The sequence below is a fragment of the Phascolarctos cinereus genome, unplaced genomic scaffold (genome assembly GCF_003287225.1).
Source record: "Phascolarctos cinereus isolate Bilbo 61053 unplaced genomic scaffold, phaCin_HiC Scaffold_726;HRSCAF=1367, whole genome shotgun sequence".
Lineage (NCBI taxonomy): Eukaryota > Metazoa > Chordata > Mammalia > Diprotodontia > Phascolarctidae > Phascolarctos > Phascolarctos cinereus.
The window spans coordinates 155,165,408-155,180,629 of record NW_027556098.1 but is presented as its reverse complement, the minus strand read 5'-3'; the positions used below and the strand labels follow the sequence as shown (position 1 = coordinate 155,180,629).

The window sequence follows — 15,222 nt, the reverse complement described above, 5'->3', positions numbered from 1 at the left end:
CTTGTAGAGATCAAGTGTGATAATATATGTTAAGCACTTTACAAACCCTAAAGTGATGTATTCATGTTAGCAACTTCCCTTTTTCTTCTAGCAGAGCTAGGTTTAGATGGGACTCTGAAATGGGTGACATTTCTTTGTGTACCTAACTACCATGCTCTATCTGCCAAAATGTTCCCCACTAGTCTTTCCCATAACTGAAGCTCCCTTAGATTCATCTTAGCACTCAGTTAGATGTTAAGAAGAAAGCGGTTGGATCGGATTCATTTACACTAGTGTTTGAATGACATCCCATCCCCAAATGAATTCCCAACCTGTAAAATATTAGATTGGTAGCCAAGAAAAGTGAAAATATGCAGAAAGTATGACTGAACATCTCTCTCTGTCTCTCTGTCTCTCTCTCTCTCTCTCTCTCTCTCTCTCTCTCTCCCTCTCTCTCTCTCTTTCTTTCTCTCTCTCTCTCTCTTTCTCTCTTCTCTCGATCTCTCTCTTGGCTAGTGTAGTAGGGATTGGTATAGCTGGGTCTTTTGTAAATTGGGTATTTTTAAGTTTGGAACGTCTCATGCTTTTTTCTGCATTTCTTAGCTAATCTCTGAGCCTAACTGCTGGGTTAGCATGTTCTCTTAGGATGGAATCTCAAACCATTTTTTGAAGGTGGAGTTGGGAGGGATTGATAGAAACAAAGAAGGCTGATCAGTTCCAGGACTGTCTTCACAGCAGTTACTTTCATTGGGTTGAGAATGAGGAGTTGGTTCATGAGAGGGAAAAAAAATTATACTTTGATTGACTATAGAGGCCAATTGCAACTTCATTGGTGGGGAGGTGGTAGACCAATGATACTAAGTTGGAAAGATACCTTCTAATTCCTAGAAATTCCTCCAGGCAAATGTTGGCTGACTGGTGTGGGAGAAGAAACTTATGTTGTATCTGATGCCCGGCATGTTGTTGGCAGTGGGTAAATTCATCATAATGAGGATAAATGTTATGGGGCTAAATAGAAAACTCAAATTTTCATAGTTCCTCTCTGAATTTTACATCCTTTTCTAAAAGGAAACCTTAGCCTCCCATTCAGCAGATAAACCTCTAAAGTACTGTCATTGTCAAAAGCATCTACCCTACAGATTGCTTATACAAGTCAATATTCGATACAGTTTTATACAGTGGTGAAAATCCAGTGGCAAGGATGAAAGATTTGTTAAAATTTTGTCATCTAGGGTAGTACAGAAAAATCCTGTAGGGGTAAGGGGCAGTAAGAATGAGAGGAAGAAGAACAATAAAAATCTCTGAGGTTTTTGTTTTAGCCTGGGTAATCATAGCTAACATTTACATGAATGGGACAGTAAAATTCAGGTAAGAAAAGGTAATTTTCCACAGTTTAGGAAAGATTAGAGAAAGAGAGGTGCTGTATTTGAAACTAAGATTACATTTACCCGGGGCAAAATTTGCTAAGAGAAAAGATCTCTTGTATTAAAGTGGGTTTATTAGAGGCAGTTTAGGGATAATAGTGGCAGTATTTATATTTCCCACTTTTAAATGCACCTGTCTGCTTTAATATGCTGCACTTTCAGACACAATAAGCTTTAGAAAGTTAAACTCCCAGAGGTGTGGCCTGGTTCTTTCCTGACATTCTCTTTCCTTGCTTTGTTTAATAACCTATCATTTTGGAATCAATTAGTCAATAAACAAGCTTTTGGTCAATGCCTGTTATATGCCAGACACTGGGAAACAAGTGGAGTTCCCATGTGACTCCTACTTCTTAATTGATGCCCATTCACTTAAACACTATGTGATACACGCGATTTGTAAAACAAATACTTCATTTATGAGTCAATTTATTAGAAAATGGAATGTCAGGGCCTTTTTGCTTATATGTTGGGCATGTAGGGTAGCTTTCTTAATTCTAACTGGTTATTAAGGCACTGGAGTGCACTGAACTACTACTTCATGGATTTAGTAAAATCTCGTTTTGCCTAGAATAGCTGGGAATTGAGCTTTTGGATTATAGAGACTATATGGGTGATGAATTTTCAGAGAATTAGAGTATAATAAAATACAATGACCACTGAAGCTATAGTGAATATAATCTTTGATTCAGATTTTAGGCACTTGTAATATACTTCAGTCTCATCAAGGACAAAAGATGTTTACAATGTATGGTATCATGAATGTTAAATGTAGGATATTGGGTGGAATCTTTTCTATATAGGCACTTTCCTTTTTCTATATTTTATAAAGCTATTGATTTGTGGAAACTTAAAGTTTTCCAGAAAAATTTCTAATATTTACTGTTTACTTTTGTTTACCGGAGGGTTTTTTTTTGGTTAATCTTATTGGATAACTACCAGGTACTCGGTTAAGAAAAGGGAAAACTCTCAAATTTTGAGGTTTTTGGCTGTTGAGATTATGAAAAAACAGGAATTTGTTATTGGTTCATTGCTCTGAAATGTGGTTAGTACGAGATAGCTCTTACCCAGGTGGATAGATCAATTCAAATGAACTCCTAGAAAAAATAATTGAGAAATTATAGCTTCTTAAAAGTGGAGCTTCAACACTATCTTCATATATAAAGGGTAGCATTATCATAATAAGTCTTTAAGATTGGTCTTAATGACTCCATTACCTGAAAGAAGTAATATAACTACCAAGTTGCTAAATTTACGTTCAAGAATTGATTAGGCATTGCTGAATCTGGTTATAGGTTTCTTAATCGAGAAATAAGTGAGTTCCCTGTTTATTAATTTTTTTTCTGCATTTTTCTTGTCAGGTTTATTAGAAAGCAGCACAAGACTAAAACCTCATGAAGCTCAGAACTACAGAAAAAAAGCATTATGGGTATCCTGGTTCTCCATCATTGTTACCTTGGCACTGGCAGTGGCTGCCTTTAGTGAGTATTGGATGAATTGTGAAGCTGTACATAAATACTAGCCTTTTAAAAAAAATGCTCATATGGAGGGGTGCCCTCTTTCCTTTTGGTTCAAGATTATTTGGAACATTTTAGTAGATCTCTGGTGTAGTCATGGTCTTTATATCTTAGTAAAATAAGGAAAAGATATATTATTCTTTTCAGTAGAGGAAAGTGATGGTTAAGAAGAAATACTCTGTTGGTGGATTGCCTTCAGATTCAGATGACAATTATGACAGATACATATCCTTGGCATTCATCTCTTGAACCTAATGCAGACAGATGAATGAAAAATTGTTTGGCATTTTCTCTCACTTTCGTTATTGGTACTAATATATATTTTGGTGTGGTATTGTGTGAAAATTTCAGCTTTTCCTCTGCTTAAAAAAAACCAAGATTCTTATGGTATGCTTCCCTAGTTTGTGTTATCTACTAAAAGGAAAACATTAATTTCAATACAGAACAAATAATTAAAGAAAATGGAATTTCCTCTGTGTACAGAAAATCATGTTTTTCATTTAAAATTCCATGGCATGAATTTCTTTTTCAAATGCTTGCCATAATGAGAACTGTGCACAGTGGATGTTTTTATTCATTATTAAGAGATTCATGTGCTTAAGCAGTGACACATTGGAGCTCAGAAACACTCTGTGTGTGTGTGTGTGTGTGTGTGTGTGTGTGTGTGTGTGTGTGTGTGTGTGTTTACACACTGGAGGAAGAGAACAATTTATTTCCCTTTTGAGATTACTTTATCACCTTAACAGAAAGACCTAGGTTATAAATGACGTATATTGTCCAAGATGTCTGAATCAACATTCTTCAGAACTGAGTATGTGTGTACAATATGTGGTTTGGGGCGGGGTAGTGGAGGGAAGAAAATTATGCTTTCTAGAAGCTGTTCCAGCATGTGTGTTGTTCTAATCTGCAGTGTTGGACCTGCTGCTGGAAGTTGGTGTTAGCTCCCAAGAGGGATTATTAGAATTTGACCAAATGCTCCCTGCAAAACTTGGCATATACTACTTGAAGTGGTTCTATATTAGAAATGCATACCATTCCTTGGCTCCAGAAACAAACATTTAAAAGTAGGCTACAATGCATTAGAGAGTATAAACATTTATGAGGGAGTTAGAAATCTAATCAAGAGAAATTCTTATTTCTGGAATTCCCCCCCCCCTTTTCCAGCTGAAATCAGATAAACAAGCCTTTCTGTTGTCCCCCAAGGATGATTTGATTGTGGTGGTTGTGTTAGACTCTGTGGATCAGACATCATAATTTACATGTGTAAAGGGGATGAAAGATGTTTGAACTCGGAAGGAGCATAATGGCTATTCAAGCACTTCCATGCCTAATAAAGCCATTGTGGCTTTATTATTTGTATGTTTGAGGAAATAAATATAAAGATATATTGAGGAAATCTCTTTTGTTTAAGGAAGACTTTATCAGATGTAGCATAGTGAAATAATGTTGGAAAAAATATTTGTTAGGGAATAGAGATTTCACATTAAAGCCTGATGATGATTAGGTGGGTTATCATATAAATGTTACATTTCCTCTTCTGAAATGGAAAACTACTGCCTCTCTTGTATCCCTCCCTCCCTTCCCCCTAATAAAAAAAATGTTGAATAAAATACGGGGAAATAGAATGCCAAATTTTTTCCCCAAAGGATTCTTATTCTTTATCCTAACAATCGTTCTACCTAAGTATGAATAATATATACTACTCCCTTATTTTTAGCACTAAATATTAAGAAAAAATAATATATTGTTTTTTTTTTTTAAGTAGTCCATGTTTTAAAATAACTCTGAGCTCACACAGGTCCAGATCTTTTGCATAGGGATTCTCTTTAACAAATCACTTCCATGGCTTGTTGATCCCACTGAGATAATTCTGGGAACATCCAAAGTTAATTGCATTCCATGTATTTAATGGCTAACCATACCAGCAAGCCCAGACCAGAAAAAGCACTGAAAATATAAGGTAGATATTTAGGGCAGAAGTACATAATAAAGCAACAGAAAATAATCACTGTGCACATTTTCATATCCACTCCTCTTCCGGTAGTTGGGTCTTTAATTATGCTCATAGGTTTACAACTCTTGTAGGGAAGACATGGCCAAAGTCTCTCTGCAGCACTGTAGTGTACATGGTTCCTGCAATTTTGCTCATTTATGTAGTAAGTCTACAGTTACAGAGTACCCTAGACGTTTTCTTTCCTTGCTCTGTGGGGTCTCAGGAACATTTAAGACTCTGTCTTTGGCCTCCTTTCCCCTCATGACTCTTCTTCTTTTTCAGAAGTTTATGTTTCTCCATAATTAATAGTTGTATCATGGTACATGATATCATGGGAAATAGAGTCCTTATTCCCTTTCAGTGCATGCTTGTACTCTGGGCCTAAGTATTCTAGGAAATAGAAGCCTTTCCTATTAGGCATGCCATTTACATATTTAATTTAAAATCTCAGTCATAGGATGGCATACCAGTTTTATACATACATATATATATATATATATATATATATATATATATATATATATATATATATATATATATAGTTATTGTTGTTCAGTTGTTTTTCAGTTGTGTCTGACTCTTTGTGACTCCTTTTTGGAGGTTTTCTTGGCAAAGATACTGGAATAGTTTGCCATTTCTTTCTCCAGCTCATTTTACAAATGAGGAAACTGAGGCAAACAGGGTTAAGTGACTTGTCCAGGGTCATACAGCTAGTAAGTGTCTGAGGCCAGATATGAGCTCAGAGACATCAGTTTTCCTGACTCCAAACCCTGTACTCCATTCTCTCTGCCACCAAGCTGTCCATGTTAATACATCCTACATGTCTTTTTTATACACATATCTAAATATGTGTCTTTTTATATCTAAATATGTCTTTTTATACACATAAGGATTTATATATATGTATACACACTTTTAGTATACATGCTATACCATTTATAGTGTAAGTTAGACTAGCTTTTCCTTAATAGAGATTGGAAGCATCCTCAGGGGGCTAAAGGATGAGGCTATTAATATAATTTCCTGGTCACCTGACTATAAAAGAGCTTTAGGCTGATTCAGCTGCTTGGCTGATGGACCACAATGGGCAGCTTTGGCAGGGGAGCTTTACTCAGCTAAATCAACTTGAGATGTTCTTAATGTTTATCCTTGTTGAACGTTCTTCTCTGGTTAGGGTTAAACAAACCTCCTCCCCCACTCACTGAACTGTCTTTAGTAAAGAGTAAGTACTTTGTTATAAATCTTTTTTTAACTATTAACCTGTGATTGTCTCATTTTATTCCAATATTGATCGCTAGAAGTACCTAGTACCAGGGGTACTGGCCTGAGTAAGGCTCAGCCTAGAATGTCATTTATTTTTAACATAGATGCAGCATAGTCACATGCCTAATATCTCAGTATGTAGGCTACATATAGGTACCTAATTCTATATAAAGTATCCATATTAGAGTTGTATCCAATAATAGCTAGTATTTATATAGTGCTTTAAGATTCGGAAATGTTTTACAAGTATTATCTCACTTTTCTCCTTACAACAATCCTGGGAAGTAGATGCTATTTTTTGTTCATTCAGTCACTTTAGTCATATCTAACTTTTCACGGTCTCATTTGGGATTTTCTTGGCAAAGATATTGCAGTAGTTTGGTATTTCCTTTTCTAGCACATTTTACAGATGAAAAAGCTGAGGCAAACAGGGTTAAGTGACTTGCCCAGGATCACATAGCTTAGTAAGTGTCTGAGGCCAGATTTGAACTCAGGTTTTCCTGACTCTAGGCCCAGCTCTCTATCCAGTGCACCACTCAGCTGTCTATAGAGCTCTGTGAAGGATATCTGCAAACACAAATACAGGTGGAGAGAAGGGTTGGAAACTTCAGCATTAAGGGATGATGATCCTTCTTTTTCTTAGGCAATGGAGGGTCTCCAGAGTCAAACTCCTCTGGACCTCCTGCTGTGTAGGGGGTTTAAGTGGCTCCTTGTTTTCTAGCAGCACTGTCCTCTTCATTGTTCAATTGTGTCAGCTCTTCATGACCCCATCAAAACTCTGTGGGGTTTTCTTGGCAAAGATACTGGAGTGGTTTGCCATTTCCTTCCCCAGGGGCAAACAGAGGCTAAGTAACTTGCTCAAGGTCGCACAGATAGGAAGTTTCTGAGGTTGATTTGAACTCAGGTCTTCCTAAGAACCCTAGTGTTCTATGCACTGTGCCATCTACCTGCCTCATATCTGCCCTCTATGTTCTAGTAATTTTCTGTTCTATAAGAATTGTCAGGATATTTAGAAAATGAACCTCAGCTCTCCAGTTGCAGTACTCAGATGATATTTTGAGTAGAATGGAATTGATCCTGGACAACTCTAGAAATGTTTATTAGATTTGGACATCCTGGACCATACTACTTTTCTTCTCACTGATGTCCGTGTCTTTGGGGAACACATCTCACACTGATATAACCCAAATGTGGGTGGTCCTTTCAACTCAGGCCACAGAGGACAAATCCCAACATGTGTTCCAAGCGTTCAAAACAACTAGAAGATAATTGTCTCTTAGGATCCATTGCCCACATAGTGAGACAATGTATGCTTCCATCATCACTGTCACTGTTGGATGGGGTCTTATGAATCAGGTGGAAAGGACCTCAGGAAATGTTAGTAGGGCAATATTAGCTTTCTTTAAGGTCTGGGATGGTCCAATTCTGGACCCTGTCTCTGTATCTTGATGCTAGTCTGGAAAGCTGCAGTTTCTGATTAAACCAATGTGCAATTCTCCTTTAGTGCATTTAGCTCATAGGAAGAGAAGAGAAGAGAAGAGAAGAAGCATTTATTAAGCACCTACTATATTCCAGGCACGGTGCTATGTGCTTTACAAATATTATCTCATTTGATCCTTACAACAACTTCGTGAGGTAGGTGCTATCGTGATTTCCATCTTACAGTTGAGGAATCAGAGGCAGACTGAAGCTAAGTGACTTGCCTGGATCACATAGCTAGTAAGTGTCTGAGGCTGGACTTGAATTCAGGTCTTCCTAGGACTCTAGGTCCAACATTCTGGACCCTGTAGCACCTAGCTGCCTTCTACCATAGCGGTAGTAAAGCCTTTTTCTGCCTCTGCAGATGCCCTGTCCCCAATGTATTTGGTCTTGACCTATGGTGACTTCTTTTTAGCAAGATTGTTCCAGATTTCTTCGGTGAGACTTAATTAAAGTTGTTCTCCTTTTTGATCTCAGTGGTCCAAACCTTGGGAGACTGGTGCTATGCAGGATCAAATGTTGTTACCTCTGAATGCTCTCTTTCTTCTTGATCAGTTTCATTTCTACCTCCTTTATCAGTCAGAACAACTCTGAGTAACTGGGAGGGTGTTCTTACTACTCTTATAGCACTGGGGACAACCGTATTATTTTGTCACATGAGACAGCCATATAGCCCAGTGGTTAAAGCACTTGACTTGGAGTCAGCAAGATGTGAGCTCAAATCCAGCCTTAGGTGCTAACTAGCTGTATGGCCCTGGACAAGCCACTTAACCTCTCTCAGCATCCTACCTCACCCCCAAAATAGTAATAATAGTAACTTACCTCACAGAATTGTAGTGAGGATCAAATAGGAGAATGTACAGCAAATGCTTTGCAAACCTTAAAGTCCTATATTAATGCTAGCTGTTATTATTGTCAACCTGGTGAATTTTATAATCACTGCACCATTTTAGTTGTTGCTTTCTGAAATGGTTTTTCCAATCCTAACAAGAAGCTGGAAGCTTTTTCTTCTTTTGGAAGTTAGAAACTTCATGTACTTACATTCTATAATCTCAGTGCTACCAGACTGATTACACAGTTCCTGAAAACATTTGAGGACAGAGATCTTATGATTCTGCATCTTTAGGGTTTCTGTGGTGGCTAAGATGGTTTCTCCACCTAAGGCTCTCTAGTAATCTACATTTCTCCACAGCAGTTCCCTGCAAATAAAAGTAAAAACCTGAATTCAAAACTATCCTCCAAAGCTGATAGACTCAGAGAACTAAAAGGCCAGGCTATTGATATCATTGCCTGGTAATCTGAATACAAAAGAGCCATAAGGCACTCCAGGTAGGTTCTGATGGCCCACAACGGGCAACTCAGGCAGCATAACTCTAGTCAGCTGGATCAAGTTGAGACATCCTTAATGTGTATCTCTGTTGAATATTCTTCTCTTGTTATGACTAAATACCACTCCTCCCTCCCCCCACTCCGACTGACTGCATTGCCTTTATTGAAGATCCTCTGCCTCCTCCAATCAAGCATGTCCCCTGGGTATAAAACTTTACAGGAAATATAGTCTTTGTTTTTCTGCAATGGACACTTGTGCCCTGGGTCCAAGCATCCTGAGAAATAAAGTCCTTTCTCTGGTAGTCATGCCTTTGACACTTCTTTGTTAATGGTCCTTGAAACTAAATGAATTAGTGTCTTCCCCCTACCCCCCTTTATTACAAGTATAAAGCTTCTAATGATACAATTAAACTAAATACTTGTGGTATCAATAGGATGGTCACTTTAACTAGATCATTTCAAGCCCTCTAGTTCAGATGACCCAAATGTATGAACAGTAGGCATTTTAGGTCCCATATAAAGCATTATCTACACTTTGAATTTAAGCTCTTTTGTGTGCTGTACATTTCAGAGGCCATCCTTTTCATGGTGCTATGACTGATGTTAGGAAAAGCAGTCGTAACTAAGGAATTGAAAAAGATTGTATTCAGAGATTCAGAATAGATTGAAATGTGTCTAAGGGAAAATTTCAAGTTTCAGAAAAGGTGATACAGACTAAAAAATAAAGTGACACAAAAAGCATAGAGATAATATATTTCAAAAACCTGGTATATGATGTGATGACCCAACCTAGTTTGACAAGTCACCACTTTTTTTTTCCTCGGCAAAAATTAGTTGGTAGAACAAACTGATGTGGTGCTTGCAAAATAGCAAAAGATTCTTAGGTATTAGTTGAAAAATAAGTCTTTAGTGTGTCACAGAATGTCAGCGTCTTTATTTCCCTCAGCCAGTTGGGTTTTTTTTGTTTGTTTTTTGAACCAGAGACATTTACTTTTTAAAAATATTTTTTATTGATGCCCTTTGTCTTTACATGAACTTATTTCTGGACAAGGAAAGGCCCCTTCATTTCCCTTTAAATTGGGCTCTCTCATTTGACTAGAGGTATAGACGGGCATTGATTAGAAGTAAGGGTAGCCATGTTGGGAAAGAAGATGGAGGATGGCTTCTCTGTGTGTGTTTATATAGATGTATTGACACAGTTAATTAACTTGTTTGGGCCTCTGGTTCTTCATGTATGCAAAATGAAGAGGATGGGAATAACAGTTGCTTACTGAATGCTTATTGACTTACCATGTAAAAAGAGGTACTTCTTGTCACAGATCCTTTTAGCAGAAGTGATTTCTCACCTCACATCTCTTATGACACTTTGTACTTCTCTTCTACATTTAGTGTTCCAATCTATATACAATTTTATGTACCTAATTTTGTTTCTTCTACTGAATTATAAGCTCTCTGAGGCCAGATATGTGGTCTCATTTCTTAATTGATCTCTGTGTCTGCCTAGCATAATGTCTTAAAAATCAGATTTTTCTTAAATGTTTATAGAAATGAATTTAGTTAAATAACAAATAATTATCCTAATTGAACAACCATAAATAAAAGTCACCAGATTTCGGACTGGAAGGGAACTTAGAGGTCAACTAGTCCAATGATTTCATTTCACAAATTAGGAAACTGAAGCATGAAGGGGGTTCAGTGATTTGTTCAAGGTCACCCAGATAAATAGAAGAGCTGGGATCTGAACATAGGTTTTCTAATTCTTAGTCTAGTGCTTTTTCTTTTATGCCATGTAAATTCTCCCCCCCCCACCCAGTGAACTGTTGTGACCATTATCAACTATATAACAATCAAACATTATCAAACATGTCTGAAGTATTAAATAATTGTCAGTAGTATTACGTTGGCTTGATGTGACAAATGCTTTACATCTGAAGTAGTTAGAATATTTTAGTATATGTTTGCTTGACATTTTATATTATCATTGTGAATTTTAGGGTTAGGCATAGTTATCTCCATTTCATAGATCAGCACTCAGGAGTGAGTGGGGGAAGAGAAGGAGGATTTTTTTGTTGTTGTTCAGTTGTTTCAGACAAGTCTGACTCTTGTGATCCCATTCAGATTTTTCTTGGCAAAGATACTGGAGTGGTTTGCCATTTCCTTCTTTAGCTCATTTTATAGATGAGGAAACTGAGTCAAACAGGGTTAAGTGGCTTGTCTAGGATAACACAGCTAGTAAATGTCTGAAGCTGGATTTGAACTCAGAATGTATATGGTGCCTACTATGTGTCTGGCACTATCCTTATTATCCCCATTTTACAGTTGAGGAGATTAAGGCAAACAGAGGTTAAGAGACTTGCCTAGGATCACACAGTATGTATCTAAGACCGGATTTGAACTTTGGTCTCCTGGACTCCAGGCCCAATATTCTTTTCACTGAACCAAAAGTTAAGCATCTTGCTCAAGATCACATGGGATAGTGGTTGGACCTAATGAACCCGGTTCTCCTGACTGAGACCAGTGATCTCTTCACTAAAAAACCCAAGGCATCTGAAAGGCCAGCTACTCCCACATACAGATCTAGCATGAATTTTTAAAAATACAGAACATTTCTTTGGAAAAAGTTACATTCTAAGATGAAATAAAATAGCTCTTCTCCCTTAGAAGACTACCAGCACCTTCAGACTTATATTCTGAAATCTGGATCTATGTTTTGCCAGATTTGGATTACAAGGGGATCCAGCATAGCCATGCTAGATGAGGTCAGACCCAAGCTCACATAGTGAGCTAGTCCATCTTAGAAGATTCCCTCGGGGAATGATTTCTGCTACCTTAATGTAAACATAAAAGATTAAAGGCATATCCTACAATGAGTTGCAGCCATTTATTTGAGGAGAGTACATTTTTTTGTAATCTTAGAATGTATTTTGTAGATAGCCACATTATATCAAATAATTAAAAAGAATAGTGCTAGAGGAAGTATAGACCAACCTCCGACACTAATTTGTATATTAATTTCATTGATTCAAGTTAAGGAGGCACCTTGACATAGTAAATTGAATGTTGGACTTGAACTCAGAAACACCTGGGTTCGTCTTGCGCCTCTGACGCCTTACTGAATGCTCACGGTAAAAACATGTAACCCTCTGAGCCACAGGGAACCTTCTAAGACTATAAATATTGTAAACAAATTTTGAACTATGGCCATGGAAGGTGTCTCCACATCAGTGAAAATGCAGGTCTTTGGTATACGTATGAGAACTAGGAGGAGGCAATCATAAAGTAGAAAGGAGGATCTGCACTTTGAGCAGTAGCTAGGGGAGCAGAGCACCAGACCTGGAGTCAAGAAGATTCATGTTCCTGAATTCAAATCTGGCCTCAGACGCTTACTAGTTGTATAACCCTGGAGAAGTCACTTAACCCTGTTTGCCTCAGTTTTCTCATCTGTAAATGGAGGAAATAGCAAACCATTATAGTATCTTTGCCAAGAAAACCTCAAATAGGGTCACAAAGAACTGGACAGGACTGAACCGACTGAACAACGACAACAATACCAGAAATAAAAAGAAAAAGCTCTGGATTTGGAGTTAGAGAACCTGGGTTTGAATCCTGGCTCTGATATAATCGTATGACCTTAGGCAAGTCATTTCTCTGTGGACCTGGGTTTCCTAATTTGCAAAATGAGAAGTGGGACCTAGTAACCTCTAGAATCCCTTCTAGCCCTCAATCCTGGGTTATATATAATTGGGTGTGAGAAAGGTTAAAATTGCTTAGTTAAAGATTCATCATGCATAGTAAGCTTTGTAATATGTGTTTGCCTGCTAATGAGATAATAACACAAATACAGACTCATTCATTGATTTTAGCTGAAAGAGCAAGCAGATGTGCTTAAAGAACCACGCATCTTGCTTACCACTGCTTGGTGATCCTTATCTTAGGAAATCTTTGTTATGAATCTCTTATCCCCAAATGTCTTCATCATTTCTCTTTTCCCCTGTTCTTTTTTCTCCCTTCTATCTCATGAGCAGACATCTTTGTTTCTTTTGTAAGCCATATATTTTGTTTTGTGCGTTTTAAAACATTATTCTGAGGCGTCTGCCAAAGGGGTCCATGACATAAAAAGTTAAGAATCCCTGTCTGAGGGGCAAGAGAGAGCCACTAAAGCTTCTTGAGGTGGGTCATAACATGGTCAGACCCACGCTTTAGGAATATCAGTTTGGAAGCTGTGTGGAAAGGGATAGAACGGAATGGATGCAGACAGGCTAGAGGCTGATTAGGCTGCATTATTGCAATGGTGCAGGAAAGAGCTAATAAGGACCAGAACTAGGGTGATGGTTGTGTCATTTTTCCATTGGAAGGTGATGTTTCTCTTACTAGGTATGAGTTTTAAAAGAGGTGAGCCTAACATACCTGTCCCTGTCCTATGCCACCTCCTTTTGAAATTCTTGCAGATGATCAGATTATACAAATGTCTGGCCCAATACCCTCTGTGGTATAGGAGGCAGACTAGTGGGCCTTTCTGTGTCCCACAAAACCTGTCGCTTAGCCTGTGTATTAGAGCCATTTATGCATCTTTTTCTCCCTTTACTATAGAGAAATAGGAATACAAGTAATAAGAATTATAGTCTTAAAGCCAGCTAATAAAATGTCCCTTTTCATTTTATTTCAGGGTGGTTAGACTTTTTAATAGTTCCAAGATATTAAAAGAGGAAGTGTAGTCACCCTTACTCACTTATTCTCGCTTCATGAACTTGCTGCAAGACACAAGCCACGTATGATTTACTGGATTGTGCAGTCTACTGAGTTTCAAAATACTCTCCTGCAAACTCCAATTTTAACATTTAGCCTCATGATCTATTAAGGTTGAAGTATCCAAAGGGCATAGAGCAGTGCCTAAAGGGGCTTGTTGCCAGGGTCACACACACACACACACACACACTACAGAGAATACATTTCAAAATGAGATCTTTTGCTTCTTTTCTGCTTTTCCAGTATTACATCTATAGCTGAGCCCAGACTCTGTGTTTAGGTTCCCTCAAAGGCACTGCAGATTGACCCAGTGCTTATTAGTTTTCTGGGTACTTGGTGAGCAGGCATTGAATGAGTGGAAAGAACAGGTATTAGGTCTCAGAAGATAAGGATTCAAGGGACCTTTCTAGCTCTAACATTTTTCAATGACAGTGGTATTCACTGTCATTAGTACTAGATATAAGGATGCCTGGGACATAGTAGCTGCTTAATAAATGTTTATTGATTGATTGATTGCTAGAGCTGGCTCATGCTAGGCTTGTGAGAGCCTATTGTTAAATTTTTACTGGGAATGCATTTATACCTTAACTGGCAAAATGCTACAGATCAGGGCTTGATTTATTGTTTTGTTGGTTGTCTAGACTTAAGAAAGTACTGGAAAATGTCAATAATGCAGATTAAATTTAGTATTTTTCCAGAGAGCTGATTGTTAAACATTTACCAATACCCCCCCCACTAGATCCCAATTTTTTTCAATTCAATTTTATATAGTTTAAAGTCTCCTACAAAATCATAAGCTTCTTGAGGGGAGGGATTTTTGTCTTCTATCATGAGGGGAGGGAGCATCAAAATTTACCCCCAACTTTTCCAAATCACAAAACATTCTATGTTAAGTACTTCAATAATTATTTTTTTGAATTAAATGATATGAAAAAAAATTTTGTTAGATGTCTGGCAAATATTGATAGGTGTATCATAAATTCCTTCTTGAAGGGTTTAAAATACTTGTCTCATGTATCACATGATTATTACTTGTGAGACTCTTAATGGTCTTGCTATCGTATCCCATAATGCTTCATTTCCATAATAGCCGATATCTGTTTGATGGTGGGCAACTGCTCTGTCCAGAAGTTCCCCATGTGCTCTGAGTATGTGTATTGAAATCCTTTTGCCTGATTTGGGTGATAAACTGCTAAGAGTGGATGGAATTTCTGAAAGCAAAATTTTGGGAAAATTTTCTTAAGTAACTCTAGTGATACTGAAATTTCTACCTGATATATTTACTATATTCTAGGCAGTATTGACCTATGACTTTTCCTGTAGCTTTCAATTTGTCAGGTGTGCTGTAGTTTTTGTTATTGATTTTGAAGCCTTTTTCCTGTTATTTAAAAAATATTTAATTTTCTAACATAGCTAAAACATTCTACATAAAATACTTTCTATTTTAAAAACTTGGTGACTTTGTAAGGATTAATAGGATAAAAATATATTTAAA

The 15,222-nt window shown here is 37.4% G+C and overlaps 1 protein-coding gene across 2 annotated transcripts in view; it reads left to right on the top strand.

Moving 5' to 3' along the window:
• The window catches only part of TMEM163 (transmembrane protein 163), a 399,751-nt gene that overhangs the window by 109,658 nt on the left and 274,871 nt on the right, over positions 1 to 15,222 (top strand). For both annotated transcript variants that reach the window (XM_078146075.1, XM_021009490.2), the window contains exon 2: positions 2,762 to 2,881. In XM_078146075.1, the coding sequence (XP_078002201.1) occupies positions 2,762 to 2,881 (120 nt within the window). The remainder of the gene's footprint in view (positions 1 to 2,761; positions 2,882 to 15,222) is intronic.